At 42.6% G+C, this 19,868-nt stretch overlaps 1 protein-coding gene across 1 annotated transcript in view; it reads left to right on the top strand.

The window, feature by feature from the left end:
• Positions 1-19,868, top strand: part of SHANK1 (SH3 and multiple ankyrin repeat domains 1) — a 394,846-nt gene that overhangs the window by 323,137 nt on the left and 51,841 nt on the right. Inside the window, exons 14-15 of the mRNA XM_075190961.1 lie at positions 16,546-16,628; positions 19,436-19,560. Coding sequence (XP_075047062.1) covers positions 16,546-16,628; positions 19,436-19,560 — 208 coding nt within the window. The remainder of the gene's footprint in view (positions 1-16,545; positions 16,629-19,435; positions 19,561-19,868) is intronic.

The raw sequence follows: 19,868 nt of genomic DNA, 5'->3' as shown, positions 1-19,868 counted from the left end.
AACATTCTCACCCGGGGGACAAATATGAATAGATAAATAAACAATAAATAGGTCCAGTCATCTTCTGCACCACTTTTTACTGATTTTTGGAATTGTACAGGAGTTGAGCGTGACTCATATTAAGTTTCTCTTAACAAGGGAAAATGGTTCTAATCCTGTTGATATCCAATTATAATAATCCCTTTGTAGTGCTCCTAGGACTGCCCACACATTCTAGGCAGTGAAAACCTGATTTGACCCATGAGAACATGAAATCAGAAGGATTAGGTTGACGGACAATCCTCCCTGGCGCTCTGTGAAGTCATCATTGGACCCTCTGTGAACATAATAAGATAAATGTCATTGACTAATGCAGGTTAATAATAATTCTGAGCATATAGCAATAAACCTGGTTTCAGTCTACACCATAAAATTATGTATTTTAAGGATTATCACATTGTTCTATAGACATTAAGCTTCCCGTGTGTATTTTGTTGGAAGCACTGATAAGCCCACGTTATATTATAGTAAAACGTTCCTCTATTAGTTTGAACTTAAAGGGGAACTCTAAGCTATAATGTATACTGTTAAAAAAAAAAAATAAGGATAAGCTAGGTGGCAATTTTCCATTGCAAATCATTATTTTGCCATAACCTCTATGTGTGGCCAAATTGCTCAAAGATCTTGGGCCTGATTCATTAAGGATCTTAACTTGAGAAACTTCTTATTTCAGTCTCCTGGACAAAACCATGTTACAATGCAGGGGGTGCAAACTAGTATTCTGTTTTGCACATAAGTTAAATACTGACTGTTTTTTCATGTAGCGCACAAATATCAACTTTAAATTTCAGTGTACAAATAAGCGATCAAGTATTTGTGTGCTACATGAAAAAGCACTCAGTATTTAACTTATGTGCAAAACAGAAAACTAGTTTGCACCCCTTGCATTGTAACATGGTTTTATCCAGGAGACTGAAATAAGAAGTATCTCAAATTAAGATCCTTAATGAATCAGGCCCCTGGTGATTTGGTGAGAAGTGCAAATCGTGTATCTGGCACTTACATTTTAAAGTTTAGCACATTGATTTGGGCTTTTAGTTTCACTCTTTGTTTAATAGGAAGTTTAAAAATAGAAAATATATTAACACATTTATTTGAAAAATTTAAAAATATTTGTAAAATATTTATGCATTAAAAAAAATGCTTTATTCGAATGAATTATTTTTAAGGTGTTTGTTCTGTTTGTGCCATTCTGAGATGGTGATAATTGAACAGGTAACGTGGAAGTACGTACGCTTCTTAGGGTAAAGGCTGGCGAAATTTACGCTTTGTCCTTTCGTACTTATGTCGAACAATAAAGCTACTTGTATGCAAAAATGCTTTTCTTCTTTCTGATGAATTCAGGACTTGGGTATAGTTGGTTATACTTGGGTAGGCAAGGGCAATTGTCATACTGTACATTATAATTGATTTTCTTAAGAAGCTAAGCCCTGCTTTTGTAGCTGGAGAACATAGTTGTGAGTCATATCTAAAATATATTTAGTTTTCTGAAGCAAAAACTGACTTACTGCAGTCTCACTGTGAAACTTATTTAAACGTATTTAATTCACTTTTTAGTTATTTAGTTTCCAGTTTTATAAGAGCAAACATTAGCAAAATCCAGATCGTACAGCACATATTATTACTATAAAATGTTGCTTATTTTAGCTTAAATTACTTAATTTCATAGTATAATAATATGTGCATATATGTAATACTAATATGTACTATACAATGTTGCTTATTCTAGTTAAATGGCTACATTTCATAATATTTGTGTTTTTTTTAAATCACGCAGCAAGTATTACTGTGGTCGAAATCTGAGTTTGCAGTTCACCTGGAAAACTGTTATAAATACTATACAATTCAGCCATTTAAGCAAGGACAAGCTTGAACTTGTTCACCTTGTTTGAATTTGACTTGATTTTTTCAGGCTTTCTAAAGTATTGATTGCAAATTTTAGATTTTAGAGCCAACACTGAAACAAATTTAAGCATCTCTATTCATAAAAAACCTCCTGTTTACTAACTAAATAGAATCTGATTGGTTGCTATGGGCAACACCCCCACTTTGCCTTTTTAGAAAGTTTGATAGATCTACCCCATATCTCAATTGAAGTCTTTGATCCTCTCTTGATCCGAAGTGTCACTCACCGGACCGTGAGTGCCTCTTCCCGGACATTTAGGAACCGTGGTCGTCCACCATCCTGAGGGTCTGCGCATGCGCAGCCCTTTTCTATACTTCAGTGTATACCCCTTTAACTTAATTGGCAGATCAGGCAACCTCCCTATATTAAGCACCTGTGGTCACTACCACGTTGCCTGATCTTGGAGTCTCATTCCTCATGAGTCTCTGAAGGTGTTCCTGTATTACTTGTGTATTCAGTGCTGCTGATTCCTGTGGTTTCCAAACCACTTCTACTATTGTGGTTCCATACCACTTCTACCATCAACTGTATCATCATGACTGTTTGCTGATTCCTATCCGCTGCCTCCGTGCACTACAGTCTTCTACACCACTTCAACGTTATTTTATATCAATGTGACTGTTTACTCATTGCTATCCGCTGCCTCCGTGCACTCCAGCTTTTACCTCATTCACCTGCTTCTCATCAAGTCTGTTTGCTGATTTCTATCCGCTGCCTCCGTGCACTACAGTCTCCTGCTTGCAACTCGCCTGTGTTCAACATCGTGACTGCCAGCTGACTACTATCCGCTGCCTCTGTGCACTACAGTCTCCTGCTTGCAACTCGCCTGTGTTCAACATCGTGACTGCCAGCTGACTACTATCCGCTGCCTCTGTGCACTACCGTCTCCTGCTTGCAACTCGCCTGTGTTCAACATCGTGACTGCCAGCTGACTACTATCCGCTGCCTCTGTGCACTACAGTCTCCTGCTTGCAACTCGCCTGTGTTCAACATCGTGACTGCCAGCTGATTACTATCCGCTGCCTCCGTGCACTACACTCTCATCTCATCTTTGCTGTGACTTCCTCGAGACTGCCGCTTTTCATTACCATCTGCTACACTTCGTGATCTACAGCTCCTGCCCTGCGCTGCACTCCTGTTTCCCATCGCTGTTGGTTCCTGTGGTTGCTACTGGTTACCTCCGTGTGCCGCTGAGTCCTGCCGCTGTGGTCAGCGCTATCGTCCATCTCCTGCTGATCCACTCTCCACGCCTTCACGTGTTCCACTGGCCTCTACCCTCCTGTCAGCATTGGATTTGTATCTCTTCTACTACCCTCTGCTGGATCATCTCCATTCTCCTGGGTTTCCTATGAGTCCAGTTCCACGTGTTGCTGACTCCTGTGGATTCGTGTCCCTGTCGGTCTACTCACCTGTGCGCTGCACCTGCTAGACCGCTGCTTCTCCTATCCAGGGACTTCCTATCCAGTCGGTCTCCAGCCGCTCAGGTACCGCTGCAATTCCATCTGACTGCTACTGCTGAACCACGGTATGCATACTTCTCATTGACTGTGCTGTGTATTGCATATCTTGCTGGACTGTGTTTGGTTCTCTCTGGAGTCTGCTATCCGCTGAGTCTATTGCCATCATTGACTGTGTTATAATTGTGCTGGACTACTTCAAGAGACTTTCTAGATTGCAGACCTGCTCAGTCATTTATATCTATCTGTATATCTATATTGTGCATATTACTGTGGATCGTGTATAAGGTGCCTGTGTATATCCTGTGTTGCAGTCTTCCCCTGTGCACCTCCTCTCATATCTATTCAGTGGTACAACTTGCTGATGTCAGACCACTGATCCCTGTTTCCAGTATCACCTGTTCCATCATCCTCTCACATAGCAGTGGTACAACTTGCTACCGCAGACCACTGACTACCCGGATACCTCCACTTGGATTCCATTCCTTCACTCAGACAGCGGTACAACTTGCTACCCGCAGACCGCTGACTCTCATCACCTCCTTGTTTCTGTTGGACATTCCTCCTCACTATAGCAGTGGTACAACTTGCTATCGCAGACCACTGACTACCTTCACGTGTCCTTGTCCATACAGTTCCTTGTGTATTATTACCTCATTACTACCAGTGTTGCTAGTCATAGACTTTCCTGAGCATCTCATCGGTCATCATTTCATGTTCCGTGATCACCCAGCTACCAGAGTACCCTATTACCATCTACATTGCTCTGGTAAGCCTACCATCTGGTGATCCCTGGGTAAAGACTCCTAGTGCCCGTGACAGTAAGATCAGGCCATGACAGACCCAGATGTGGAACCTACCGCCAAAGAGATGCTGCAACATCTGGTTAGCCGTGTGGAGCAACAGGATGCCCGCCAACAGCTGTTACTTCAGTGTTATCAGTCATTAACCTCCTAAGGAACATCTGGACAGACTGTGACAGCTACTACTGAAGCTCCTGTGCTTTCCTCCGTTTCCCCATTGCCATCCCAGGTGTCTATAGCTTCCACGCTTCACCTGCCTACTCCGTCAAAGTACGATGGAGACCCCAAAACTTGTAGGGGTTTCCTTAACCAATGTTCAGTCCATTTTGAGCTCCAACCTCAAAATTTTTCTACCCATCGTTCCAGAGTGGCCTATCTTATCTCTTTGTTTTCAGGACAAGCCCTGGCTTGGGCCTCCCCTCTGTGGGAGAGGAACGATCCAATATTACAAGATAGTGCCAAATTCATTTCTACATTCCGAAGTGTGTTCGATGAACCAGGTCGTGTGACCTCCGCTGCTTCCAGCATCCTCCGTCTGCGACAAGGATCTCATACTGTAGGCCAGTACGTCATTCAATTTAGGATCTTAGCCTCTGAACTTCAGTGGAACACTGAAGCCCTAGTTGCCGCCTTCTGGCAGGGGCTTTCCGATAAAATTAAAGATGCACTGACTACCCAAGAGCTTCCTTCGTCACTTGAAGATTTGATCTCTCTATGCCATCGTGTTGATATGAGATTTCGTGAAAGAGAGGCTGAGAAAACGACTTCTGCTAAAGCACCTTTTCGCTCTAACCCTCAATTTCGTCCAGTGTCACCCGCTGTGATTCCCATGGAGATTGGACGTTCCAAGTTATCTTCTGAGGAGAGGAAACGAAGAGTCAAGAATAGACTCTGTATCTATTGTGCTGATTCCACTCATGTCCTCAGCTCCTGCCCTAAGAGATCGGGAAATGCCAGGCCCTAACTAGTTCTGGAGAGGTGAAGTTAGGGTCCCTGGAGTCCTCTCCATCGTCTATGAAATCTAAAGTCTGCGCTTTTGATGTGACTATTTCCTTTGCTACCAAGACCTTTGAGTCACAGGCATTGATTGATTCCGGAGCAGCAGGAAATTTTATTTCCAAATCGTTAGTTAATCAATGGTCTCTACCAATGATTACCTTAAAAACTCCCATTACTGTGACGGCTATCGATGGATCACGTCTCATCAACGGTCTCATCACCCAGAGTATGTCTCCAGTAACCCTTCAGATTGGTGCTCTGCATCATGAAGAGATATCGTTTTTAATTCTTCCTGTTACGACAAGTCCGATTGTCCTAGGCCTTCCATGGCTTCAGTGTCACTCTCCCCAGATTGACTGGCGCACCCCTCAAGTCACGTCTTGGGGGCCTGAATGTCACCATCATTGCCTTTCCCAAGTCATTCCTCTCAAGGTACAGCAAGCTTCCATTTCAGCTATTTCACCGGGACTCCCTCCTCAATATGCTTCATTTACCGATGTTTTTGATAAAGCTCAGTCTGAACGTCTTCCTCCTCATCGTTCTTGGGATTGTCCGATTGATCTTCTTCCTGGCAAGACTCCTCCCAGAGGCCGGGTCTATCCACTCTCGTTACCTGAAACTCAAGCTACATCTGAATATATACGGGAGAACCTCCAGCGTGGGTTCATTCGACCTTCCACCTCGCCCGCTGGAGCTGGGTTCTTCTTTGTCAAAAAGAAGGATGGATCATTACGCCCTTGTATAGATTTTCGTGGACTCAATGCCATTACTATCAAGAACCGGTATCCCATTCCGTTGATCACTGAGCTATTTGACCGCATCAAGGGAGCCCGTATTTTTACTAAGTTGGATCTTCGTGGTGCTTACAATTTAATCAGAATTCGTTCCGGTGACGAATGGAAGACGGCGTTTAACACCAGAGACGGGCATTACGAATATCTGGTAATGCCTTTCGGGCTATGTAATGCCCCCGCTGTTTTTCAGGGCTTCATTAATGAGATTTTTCGGGACTTATTATATGTATGTGTCGTCGTCTACCTGGACGACATATTGATTTTTTCACAGGACCTGCCTTCTCACCACCAACATGTGGCAGAAGTCCTCTCCAGGCTACGGAAAAATTCATTGTTCTGTAAATTAGAAAAATGTTCATTCGAATTACCCCAGATTCCATTCTTGGGGTATATTGTTTCCGGAGTTGGTCTGAAGATGGATCCTGACAAAGTAAATGCTGTACTACATTGGCCCCAGCCAACTACTCTTCGTGCCATCCAGCGTTTTTTAGGTTTTGCCAATTACTATAGACGCTTCATTCAAGATTTTTCTTCCATTGCATCTCCTATTGTGGCCCTGACTCGTAAAGGGGCTAATCCTAAGCAATGGTCTACTGAGGCTATTCAAGCCTTTCAAACATTAAAAGAGTCCTTCTCTTCGGCTCCAATCCTTCGTCAGCCTGATGTGACACTCCCTTTTTTCCTAGAAGTAGATGCCTCTAATGTGGGCTTAGGAGCTATTCTCTCCCAACGCTCGGAACAGCAAAAATTCCACCCTTGTGCCTTCTATTCTCGGGGTCTCCTACCCGCAGAGAAGAATTATACCATCGGAGACAAGGAATTACTGGCTATCAAAGCCGCATTAGAGGAATGGAGATACTTGTTGGAGGGAGCTCGCCATCCGGTGACGATCTTCACGGATCATAAGAACTTGTCATATCTCCAGTCTGCCCAATGCTTGAACCCTCGTCAAGCAAGATGGTCTCTTTTCTTTTCCCGTTTTGAATTAATAATTACCTTCAAACCAGCTGCCAAGAACAAAAAAGCTGATGCCTTATCAAGAGCCTTTGCTACGTCCTCTGATATAGAAGAGGTTCCCAACCATACCATTCTAGACCCCAAATGTATCTCACTGGCTGCTTCATCCACCAAAACGCTACCATTTGGGAAGACCCTCGTGCCTTCTACTCTAAGGAGGAAAATCCTTTCTTGGTTCCATGCCTCTCGTTTTTCTGGACACGCCGGTGAACACAAGACTTTTGAGATCCTCTCTCGAAGTTACTGGTGGCCTTCAATGAGGAGAGACGTCAAAGAGTTCATTGCTTCCTGTGAATTATGTTCGCAATTCAAATCCTCCCGCAGAACCCCAGCAGGGTTGCTGCGACCACTACCCATTCCGTCCAAACCATGGACCCATATTAGTATGGATTTCGTTACTGACTTACCACCTAGTAAGAACCATAACACTATTTGGGTGGTAGTGGACAGATTTTCGAAGATGGCTCATTTCATCCCTCTGTCTGGTTTGCCTTCCTCGTCTATCCTGGCTGAACATTTCATTAAAGAGATCTTCCGTATCCATGGATGTCCATCTGAGATTGTGTCTGATAGAGGAGTACAATTCGTGTCCAGATTCTGGCGAGCCCTTTGTAAAACCTTGGGCATACGATTAGCACTCTCATCTTCTTACCATCCACAATCCAATGGACAAACCGAACGTGTCAATCAAGATCTTGAGACTTTTATAAGGATATTTTCATCAGCCAATCAAGACAACTGGGTAGAGTTACTCCCTTGGGCTGAGTTCGCCCATAACAACATGTACCATGAGTCATCATCTAAAACTCCATTCTTTGTGGTCTACGGTCACCATCCGTCTTTTCCGGAATTTCCTGCCCTCCCGCCCACCCAAGTTCCTGCGGTGGAGACTGTTTGTCAGACCTTTAAAAATATCTGGTCTCAGGTTAGAACCTGTTTAAAGAAGACATCTGTCAAATATAAATCTTTCGCTGATAAGAAGAGGCGGGCTATTCCACCACTAAAAATTGGAGATCGTGTCTGGTTATCCACAAAAAATATTCGTTTGAAGGTTCCATCCATGAAATTCGCCCCTCGTTTTATTGGTCCATATAGGATCATTCAAGTTATCAATCCAGTATGTGTGAAACTCCTTCTTCCTAAGAGTCTTCGGATTTCTAATGCCTTCCATGTATCTTTGCTCAAACCTCTTATTATCAACCGTTTTTCAACTCCTCCCTCAGCTCCGCAGCCAGTTCAAGTCCATCAGGAGGAGGATTTTGAGATTACCGAGGTACTAGATGCAAAAATTTCGCGAGGAGTCCTCCACTTCCTCGTTCATTGGAAGGGCTTTGGTCCTGAGGAGCGCTCTTGGATCAAAGCTGAAGATCTTAATGCTCCTGCCCTTTTGAAGAAGTTTTACTCCAAAAATCCGGACAAGCCCGGTTCCAGGCGTTCTGTGCCCACCTTTAAAAGGGGGGGTACTGTCACTCACCGGACCGTGAGTGCCTCTTCCCGGACATTTAGGAACCGTGGTCGTCCACCATCCTGAGGGTCTGCGCATGCGCAGCCCTTTTCTATACTTCAGTGTATACCCCTTTAACTTAATTGGCAGATCAGGCAACCTCCCTATATTAAGCACCTGTGGTCACTACCACGTTGCCTGATCTTGGAGTCTCATTCCTCATGAGTCTCTGAAGGTGTTCCTGTATTACTTGTGTATTCAGTGCTGCTGATTCCTGTGGTTTCCAAACCACTTCTACTATTGTGGTTCCATACCACTTCTACCATCAACTGTATCATCATGACTGTTTGCTGATTCCTATCCGCTGCCTCCGTGCACTACAGTCTTCTACACCACTTCAACGTTATTTTATATCAATGTGACTGTTTACTCATTGCTATCCGCTGCCTCCGTGCACTCCAGCTTTTACCTCATTCACCTGCTTCTCATCAAGTCTGTTTGCTGATTTCTATCCGCTGCCTCCGTGCACTACAGTCTCCTGCTTGCAACTCGCCTGTGTTCAACATCGTGACTGCCAGCTGACTACTATCCGCTGCCTCTGTGCACTACAGTCTCCTGCTTGCAACTCGCCTGTGTTCAACATCGTGACTGCCAGCTGACTACTATCCGCTGCCTCTGTGCACTACCGTCTCCTGCTTGCAACTCGCCTGTGTTCAACATCGTGACTGCCAGCTGACTACTATCCGCTGCCTCTGTGCACTACAGTCTCCTGCTTGCAACTCGCCTGTGTTCAACATCGTGACTGCCAGCTGATTACTATCCGCTGCCTCCGTGCACTACACTCTCATCTCATCTTTGCTGTGACTTCCTCGAGACTGCCGCTTTTCATTACCATCTGCTACACTTCGTGATCTACAGCTCCTGCCCTGCGCTGCACTCCTGTTTCCCATCGCTGTTGGTTCCTGTGGTTGCTACTGGTTACCTCCGTGTGCCGCTGAGTCCTGCCGCTGTGGTCAGCGCTATCGTCCATCTCCTGCTGATCCACTCTCCACGCCTTCACGTGTTCCACTGGCCTCTACCCTCCTGTCAGCATTGGATTTGTATCTCTTCTACTACCCTCTGCTGGATCATCTCCATTCTCCTGGGTTTCCTATGAGTCCAGTTCCACGTGTTGCTGACTCCTGTGGATTCGTGTCCCTGTCGGTCTACTCACCTGTGCGCTGCACCTGCTAGACCGCTGCTTCTCCTATCCAGGGACTTCCTATCCAGTCGGTCTCCAGCCGCTCAGGTACCGCTGCAATTCCATCTGACTGCTACTGCTGAACCACGGTATGCATACTTCTCATTGACTGTGCTGTGTATTGCATATCTTGCTGGACTGTGTTTGGTTCTCTCTGGAGTCTGCTATCCGCTGAGTCTATTGCCATCATTGACTGTGTTATAATTGTGCTGGACTACTTCAAGAGACTTTCTAGATTGCAGACCTGCTCAGTCATTTATATCTATCTGTATATCTATATTGTGCATATTACTGTGGATCGTGTATAAGGTGCCTGTGTATATCCTGTGTTGCAGTCTTCCCCTGTGCACCTCCTCTCATATCTATTCAGTGGTACAACTTGCTGATGTCAGACCACTGATCCCTGTTTCCAGTATCACCTGTTCCATCATCCTCTCACATAGCAGTGGTACAACTTGCTACCGCAGACCACTGACTACCCGGATACCTCCACTTGGATTCCATTCCTTCACTCAGACAGCGGTACAACTTGCTACCCGCAGACCGCTGACTCTCATCACCTCCTTGTTTCTGTTGGACATTCCTCCTCACTATAGCAGTGGTACAACTTGCTATCGCAGACCACTGACTACCTTCACGTGTCCTTGTCCATACAGTTCCTTGTGTATTATTACCTCATTACTACCAGTGTTGCTAGTCATAGACTTTCCTGAGCATCTCATCGGTCATCATTTCATGTTCCGTGATCACCCAGCTACCAGAGTACCCTATTACCATCTACATTGCTCTGGTAAGCCTACCATCTGGTGATCCCTGGGTAAAGACTCCTAGTGCCCGTGACACGAAGTAATACAAAGGCAAAAGTAAAAAAAAACTCTCGCCGCCTAATCTCTGAACTAGGATAGAGCTTTAGAGATCCTCAGAGGAGAGTATCTTACGTAGACTTTCCTTCGAGCCCTCATTGGTTGAATGTTTCAACCAATCACAGAGTGGTAGGAAAAATTCAAAGATTTTATTCCACTATTTCTCACGGTTAAAGCTCTCAACAATCATGTATATAAAAAAGTACATGGAAAAATCTTTAATTTTGGTTGAAGTTTTCACCCAGTCAGGGTTCATGGGTATATAAAAATAATCTCAAACTCTGCACTGTTACAGAAGATAGGTGGAAGGGTTTTTAATTTGTTTTAATAATCTATAATTCTATAGCACCATTTTTATAACACCTTTTTTTGCTAAAAGATATTTTTTGTTTATGTTGAAAATCAACAGTTAAAATAGTATTGGTTAGGCCAATTTATTACAATATAGTACTTTGTTGATTGATGCTTCTGCTCAGTTGTCCATGGATTATTATTTGGTGCTTTGGTACTTTATAATGTCGGTGGCTTTGTATCGTAAGCTGTGTTTTATGTTTATTTCTGTCTGCAGGTCTCCCACGTGTGGGAGCATAGCTCTTAGTGTATATTCTGAAACGGAGAGAGGCCAGCCTTAGATACATAAATCTTTTAGCTTGTGGGAGTCATGCAATCCAATTCAATCTGAAATATAAGACCAGATCACATGGAATCACATATTGTGATCAGATGTGTTAGAATCTTATTACTTATAATAACGTTCCATCACATTGTGAAAAAATGTCTATTGTGTGTGACCGCGTTAGCTTATGATTGATGTGGACACCAGTTAAATAATTTCATCAATAATATAAAGATTGTAACCTGCATGGGTAACATACTGTTGCAACACATTGAAACAAAAACTAACAGTACTCTGGCAGCCTGTCAAATGTTATAGGAGTGAATATGGAAAGGAGGGGGATGTGAATTCCCAGGAGTAGATCTACTAAACTTTCTAAAAAAAAGAAAAGTGGAGATGTTGCCCATAGCAACCAACCAGATTCTAGAATGTATTCTATAAATGATAACTAGAAGCTCATTGGTTGCTACGGGCAACATCTCCACTTTACTTTTTAGGTTTAGCAAATCTACCGGACAGTCTAATATAATATAAATTGAGTTGTCTGCTGAAATCTCAAACCCTCAGTTAAATGTGTTGGAAAGGACATTAATATATGCTTTTTCTGTTAGAAAGCAGCAATAAAGTTTACCATCATTTTACGTTTTATTATCAATTGAGGGATATTGGATTTCTCTTTCAGTTTCACTCCCTTTACATCTGTGCCTGCTGGGATTTGACCTCATACTGCAGGAAAGATTGTACTGATTATATAATTTACAGTACACCGGGGTTGCTCAACCTCAGCTCAACCTGAGCTATGTCAGCCTACTAAATTTATCCAAAATCGCGAATGACTATATCTGTAAATAATAAAATATACGAGAGAACAGGCGCAGTATTTGTTACAGAGATCGGCTATAAAACTGAAAACCTGTAATGGATTTATTACAACATAATTTGGAAACAAATTTTTGAATTTGGTGAGGATGTAATATCACATATGGACTTTTCTATAACTACCCTGAGTTGCCACGTGCACCGATCCCCTATGCCCCTGTGGTCGTTTCCATATCCACTCTCAAACAAGAGCAGGGAGCCGAAACACAAAGGGGGCACTTAGACCGCACCAAAGAAAATGTATCTTTTTGGCGCAGACGATGCCTCCCACTGCGCTTACCGTGTTCCGCATATCACTCGCCTGCTTTTATACTTCTGACTAAGCAGCTGGCGGTATCAGGTTTGATAACTGGTGTCAGATGTTGTAATTGATATGTCGTTGAGTGGGAGAGCTTTAAAACCTGACGCCAACAGCAGCCTCGTCTGAATTCTAAAGACATCTACTACAATATTAATTTTTTTTTAATACAATAATTTCCTTTTTAGACATTTACTGACAGTCAGCAGTACTGATATGGAGACAAAGTTTCAACAATCCTAACACTGTTCTGTGGTTAGCTTACGTAAATAAGATAAATAATACGATATATCGAATGGTGATTTGGTTTAATTTATTCCATGAACTGAATGTCCTAAGAGACCTGCTCTATGGACCCGGTAATTATTTGCATTGAACTGCTAAGAGTTCCTGCTAAAGTCAATACTTTACTATTTGTATTATTGTGTTCTCTCTTGGTAAAACCTATATTATGCTCCTGTTAGTGCCTGTTAGTGCAGCTGTTCATTGCCCATTGTGTATGGCGAGGTGATACCTCCTGAGATGTAAAAACGCTGGCCTTCTCAGTTATTCAGACCTCAGCCACCTACATAAGAAAGCTGTGCCTTGCAAATTTGCTTATTCATTGAGATCTGAACTGGTGCCTTTTTAGTTTGTCAGCCTATTTCCATAAGCTGCCTTCATAATCTGTGTCTGCATTGCTAGCAGATAATTCAGATGGACAACGTTATGTTATAGGGATGGATTTAGCACTTTGGCAGGCAGACATTTTTCATGGGACGTCATCGTCCTTAATTTGCCACGATTCCAGGCTACACACATCGTGCCTCTCTTTCATTTAGTTTTAAATTCCAATAATTATATGTAAATTGAAACAAAAAATACAGTATTATATAAGACAGTTTGCAACATTTCCAGTTATTGCATTTAGTGGCAGTTGATCACCCTGTTCCCTGACCTAATAAAAAACAAAGACGCTGAGTCAATGAATAAAGTTATGGGTCTAGATTTACTAAACTTCGGGTTTGAAAAAGTGGAGATGTTGCCTATAGCAGCCAATCAGATTCTAGTTATGAGTTATTTAGTACATTCTACAAAATGACAGCTAGAATCTGATTGGTTGCTATAGGCAACATCTACACTTCTTCAAACCCGCAGTTTTGTAAATATACCCCATGGACTTTAAACTTCTTGCTGGTTCTTCCTCTGAGTCAATGGGGTATACAGAAATGTGCTTGAGGCAAACTGAGGCAGCTGTCTTGGGCAGCAGGATTTTGAGGGCATGGCATGGGGATCAGCAACATGTACAGAATTAATTTTAAAAAATACACATTTTCTAGATGAAGAAAATGCAAATAAATCACTTCTATATTACTGGTAGTAAATGTATTTGAAATGGTCATATCATACTTGCCTACTCTTCTGGAATGTACGGGAGGCTCCCGAATTTCTGGGAGTCCTCCCGGAAGAGTAGGCAAACCTCCCGGACCCTATTAAATGCCAAAATCCACAGCATTGAATAGCGGGGGGGGGGTAATCCCGTCATCCCGTCATCCCGTCATTAAGCCCTGCCCTGCTCTGCTATTCAATACCTTGGATTTCTGTATTTTATGGTAGGGGCAGGGCTATAGTGACGTAATGAAGCCCCCTCCTACCTTCTGTCACATGATCTGTACTCCGATCTCCTGGAGTACAGATTTAAAAAGTAGGCAAGTATGGGTCATATTTGCTTTCACAATGCACTTTACTCATGTTTGTTAGTTTGAGTAAACGGTATATTTATATACCGAATGGTTATGGGCATTGTGTGTTTTATCATAAGTGGCAGCTATGACAAAGATGCTTATTTGTACAGTAAACAAGAATCAAATCCAGCGCAGCAATGGGTCCCAGCTACTAAGTAGTAAATCTGCAACATCATTAACATATTAATGTTGATAAGAACAGATGACAGGGAGAGAACTACATCCACTCTTTACAGTGTAAAGCTGCCCATAGGAGCTGCCATCCTAACACTCGGCCGCACACATGGTCGTTATAGATGAGGTCTGGTCATTTGGCGCTAAGCTCCAGTTAATCACTTCTGGTTTCACAGGGGGACTGTTATTGCGTTTCCAAATGTCAGACAGCCCCACGGTGGTCTTCTTCCAAACACATTTTCCACCTTGCCCGATAATGAGCCTCTCGATTTCAGTAGGACCATTATCGTCCATCGCAGTCGTTTGGTGCCGCCATATATCTTCAGCATTCGCCATACTGAGATCACATGACTTGGGAGCCAAGACAAAGCCCCCCCCACCCCCATGGCATAAACTGTTTTTGCTTTGTCTGTGAATGGAGGAAGCGCTGTGTGCATGCGCACAGCACTTACGCGGGTGAGGAACCAACCAAGCCACAGAAGCTTCAGCTGGATCCCATAGTAAACGATAGGCAATACCGTCCTTGCTGCGAAAGACAGAGCTTTTCAAAGCTTAATGCAGAACTGCACAGTCCTCATATTAATCGATGGGGACTATGTTAAGAAACGTCAAATGGGTTATGGACGGAGATATCGTTGACCTCTCCGGCCGTAAACCCTTCATAGATTGTGCAATGGCCATTTAACGGAGAAAACTGCTGTTTTAATGGCTGATGGCACTTTAATAAATACATCCCTATGTAACTTGACTAGGCAGCCGAGTTCAGCCTCTTGCGTGCAGAGTGTTTTAAATTTGCTATATTGGGTGAAAGGATCCACAGAGGGACAGCTTTTCTTTTTTTTTTATACACTTGACTAATTTTTTGTTGCACATTTTCTCAAACTATTTGCAAATCCGTTACAAAGATGTTTGGAAACAGCAGTGAGTCACTGTGGAACTCTTCATCCAGAGAGCGCCAGCGAGCTGCCTCTGTGCGTCAATCATATCAGGTTGCACCAGTACTTACAGCTGAGTCACACGTTACCCCTGGGCTGCAGCAGTACTTACAGCGTTACTCACACGTTACCCCTGGGCTGCACCAGTACTTACAGCTGAGTCACACGTTACCCCTGGGCTGCAGGGATGAAGTTACCACAATCATATATCTGGAGCAAGGAACACTGTTGGAATCTTCTCAGGTGTCTGTCAGCTCAATCAAAATAAATGACTTATTGAAACACTTTTTAGAGAATCAGGCATATTTAAATCATGTAAAATGAAATGGAACTTATGGTTATAATTACCTATTAGTATTTTATTTCCTTACTTCCTAATTAGTTTGGTATGTATACAAATCTAGTATTATTATTTCCAGTTAAACTGTGGTACGTATATAATACTGACTGTATATTGATGATCTCACATAGTATTCATGATATACTGAGTATCTTGTTCCTTATATGAGTTTTTCAGTGCTTAGCTAATTTTCTGGGGTCCAAGAGTAAGACTTACTAAATATTCTACAAAGGAAGTGGATGTGTTGCCCATAGCAACCATAGCTATCATTTATCTAGTACATTCTAGGGCCTAATTATGTATTCTGCACGGCCACACACCCCTCCCCCACTAGATCCCCCCCCCTCTGGGATATACCAGAGGGGAAATTATAAAAGTTGGCAAATATGCCATAATTTTCAGGGACTGTCTCAGGATAAAGATGTATCCCTAAAAATGTTTGTCCCTGAAAATGTCCCTATTTTGCATTATTGACCATCAGCATAATATTATTCCTCCTATTCTACATATTAGATGTCATTTTTATCAGCTATGTTTATTCTCCAAGCATTATCAATTAATATTTATTGACATGGAGTTCTTAAAGTGCAAAAAGCACATTTTAATTATATTCAATCAATGTTGTATAATGGGGATTGCAGTGCTCCCAGAGTGCAGATAGAGCTCAGAGGGGCGTTCCTAAGCCTTTCTGATCACTACATCACGTGACTGTGGTTGCCACGGTAGTCCAGAATCATAAATCATTGATAGCAGCCTGAGCAAGCAAAGAAGAGAAAATGTGACAGACTATAAGAAGAATGTTGGTACTTACCAGTCATTTACGCTAAAAAAAATACACCGGATTTCATGGGATTGCTGCTTTGCTAGAGTTTGATTGTTAGAAATAGCTTAGAGGAGTATGAAAAAAATAATTAATAAACGTCCGTGGTCACCTCGTGATCCCAGAATTTGTTTCCATTCATCATGCATGCGCTGGGTGTACCCACACTGACAACGGGGTGCTCTTTTTTGTTTCAGTGACTACATTATTAAAGAAAAGACTGTGCTGCTGCAGAAGAAGGACAGCGAAGGGTTTGGCTTTGTGCTGAGAGGAGCAAAAGGTGAGGATCTCTCTTTTATAATGACCAGGGGTTGCCTGTGTCTCCTTGGGCCGAGAGCAAGTGCCGGGCTCTCCGCAGAGCAGGGCAAAGGCACGCTTTCTTTTAACAAGTACAAACGAGCAAGATTAAGCCGATTGAATACAAGAAGTGAAAGATCTCATCTGTATTATGCCTTAGAGAATGGAAACCATAGGTACAGCTGTAGTCTGCATGGGTGATGATTGAGAGCTTCACTCTGCCCAAATCAATCATGCCAGGCTGCGGCAGTACCGGGTGATTGGAGTGATTTATTTATTTTTTATCCTGAGCTGATTGCGGAGAGCACTCTTTCTTCCCAGAGCCTCAACACGGAACTGGAGGGCTGAGAAGCAAGATCTATCAGTCAGGTTTTAAGAGACGGTAACATCAAACACTTACTGTACTAGCATACTGTACACATCCATTGTCTAAGCTGTTATACAGGCTGGAAGGTTTCAGTTTAGGAAGCCATGGGGAGAGGGGGGGGGGGGTAGGAGGTAGGATTGGTTAGGACAGAGATGTTCACCGCGATAGATGCAAAATGTGAAAAAATGTTTTCTTTTTGCGAAATGGGAATATACAGGGTTGGATTTCGGGAGGTAAACAAAGGCCACGGACTACAATTAAACAATATGACAAATGAGGGGGGGGCTAAGCTCCCTGAGCGTTGCTGGGTTTTGGGAAGACCTACAACTAAGTTCACTACTTTATAGAGAATATTTCTCATTAATGTAGCTATACTGGGGGTTAAAATTGCAGAAATCTCACAAATGTGATGCTATAAATAAAAATGGAAGGGGTGTTTTTAAGGGAGGTGGAGGGGGTTTGGGGACAGCCCAGCACTTCCAAAACACTGGGCATGCCCCCGGGGTACATCACAGCCTCCAATGTGATGTTACATGCCCCCATGAGGCGTGACTACACTCTTTTCATGTACATTGTCAACTTCAAAATCCTATATGTCGCAAAATATAACAAAAATTCCAAATGTTACATACCGGTGCTCTGTTGACTCAGCGGGTCCCCCTATCGTCTAACAATCTTGAGCAGGAGATTCTCTCTCCTGCTTAGGCGGGGCCTTGTTGGGTGTTGTCAAAGCCCCTCCCCTCAGTCACCTGTATGGGATTGTCACAGGGGAAAGATCTTGACAAGTTCTGAGTTTATGTGAACAGGTAAGAGGGTCTCCTGCTCAATACATACTCTGGAGGACCCGCTGAATTACTAGATTAACGGAGAGCAGGTAAGTAACATTTTAGTTTTTGGTGGATTTAACCTTTAAATGTTGTTCTCCATCCATAAACAGCAGGAACAGAAAGACCTATGTTTGCAGATTACTATATCAATCAATTGGGGAATATAAATTTAAAAAAAAACAAAACCTGAACAGACAAATTAAGAGATAAGTCCAACTATTTGTTGCAAACCTACTGACTACCTAAAGGCACATTAAAATACACCTGTCAATAAAGATACTCATTAATCGAGTATAATATACTACATTGCTTGTGAGGACCATCTACATCATACAATAAGTTCTGTGTAATAATTATAGGAAAAATGATAAGGTGAAATGTATCAAACTGCAATAATATATTTTTTATGATGGGGCATAAATATTAAGGGCTAGATTTACTAAGCTGCGTGTTTGAAAAAGTGTGGATGTTGCCTATAGCAACCAATCAGATTCTAGCTTTCATTTATTTTTTTCATTCTACAAAATGACAGCTAGAATCTGATTGGTTGCTATAGGCAACATCCCCACTTTTTCGAACCCGCAGTTTAGTAAATCTAGCCCTAAGTGTTGTCCCCATCAATAATTAATGCTCCCGCTGGCAATAAAATAATATTGCCTCCTTAATTGCAAATTAATTTTGCCCCCTTAATAAATAATGATTGCCCCATAATTCATAAGTTAATGATTCCTCCTCTTATGTTAGGAATGGCAAGATAGCTTGCTGTTTGAGCTTTCTAGTCTATCATAAGCAGTTCTTAAAAAGACTGTGGTTATCTAAGGATTTTTGGGGGGGATTTTTCTGGTGATTTTTGGTAAACCGTCAGCGGGTGAGGTACTTTGAGATCGACACTCATCGCCGGCAATTTGCATGGAGACCCTCCAAACCGTAGGATAATAGATCTGGCGGTTTTGGAGATGCTAATTGCTGTCAATTTGCTGCGATTTGTTTCGATTTTAACTCGCTGGGAAAATCTCTGTTTGGGAGGAGCTTTGGTGCTTCAGAGAACGCTCCTAAGATGCGCTGGCTTCGTGCCTTGATCCACTTGGATGCAATTTTATAGCACAACCATTAAAAGCACGTGTGTGCATTTATTTATGCATGGGCATGGAAAATGACGTTTACAGAATTTTCAGCGCTCCTGATAGCAATAACAGAAAAAGATGCTAACTACGTTTTCTAAGAATAGTAACTAGGGGCCTGAATCATTAGTGTTCTTATCTGCCGTTTTTTGCTTAACTTAAGCAAATCCACTCTGTGCATGCCCAGAAATGGGAGATAAGAAGCAAAATCCACTGCGTAAGTGAATAATTTCTTAAATTAAGATGAAAATCCATCTTAACTTCACTCTTATCTCCCCGTTTCTTCTTAAAAATAAGCATCTTAACTTTTGCACAAGATAAGATCACTAATGAATCAGGCCCTAGAAGTCCATATGTATATAGCCTTATTGTATATTGGTGTGGAATATATATATATATGAGAGAGAACTGCTCTACATACCTGACAAATGTCCAGGCCTGGACAGTTATGATGTATTGTTATGTTCACTTACAGCACAAACCCCAATTGAAGAATTCACTCCAACCCCGGCCTTCCCAGCGCTCCAGTACTTGGAAAGTGTGGATGAAGGGGGAGTGGCTTGGAGAGCAGGGCTGAGGATGGGGGACTTTTTAATTGAGGTAACCATAGTTCACTCTGTTTATAGGAATTATTACATATGATCTTTCAGATGGCAGCATGGCGCACCATCAAAGTTGCTTTAGACTTTAAGGGGGAGATTCAATTCAAAGGGGTCCGTCTGCGCACATGGCCGCCTCCTACGGTAAGGAATCTCCGCTCATTTCTCTGCAAGCTAAATTGAGTGGCGAAACAATGCCACGGGCGCCTAAGCGGCCAGTTCCGGAGGCACTCCGTGGAACATCTCTTTGAATTTGATCTCCCCCTAGAAGCTTGTATTTACTGTCATATATGCACAGCTGGGAACTCT

The sequence above is a fragment of the Mixophyes fleayi genome, chromosome 11 (genome assembly GCF_038048845.1).
Source record: "Mixophyes fleayi isolate aMixFle1 chromosome 11, aMixFle1.hap1, whole genome shotgun sequence".
In the NCBI taxonomy this organism is placed as follows: domain Eukaryota; kingdom Metazoa; phylum Chordata; class Amphibia; order Anura; family Limnodynastidae; genus Mixophyes; species Mixophyes fleayi.
This window is presented reverse-complemented; position numbering and strand designations above follow the sequence as displayed.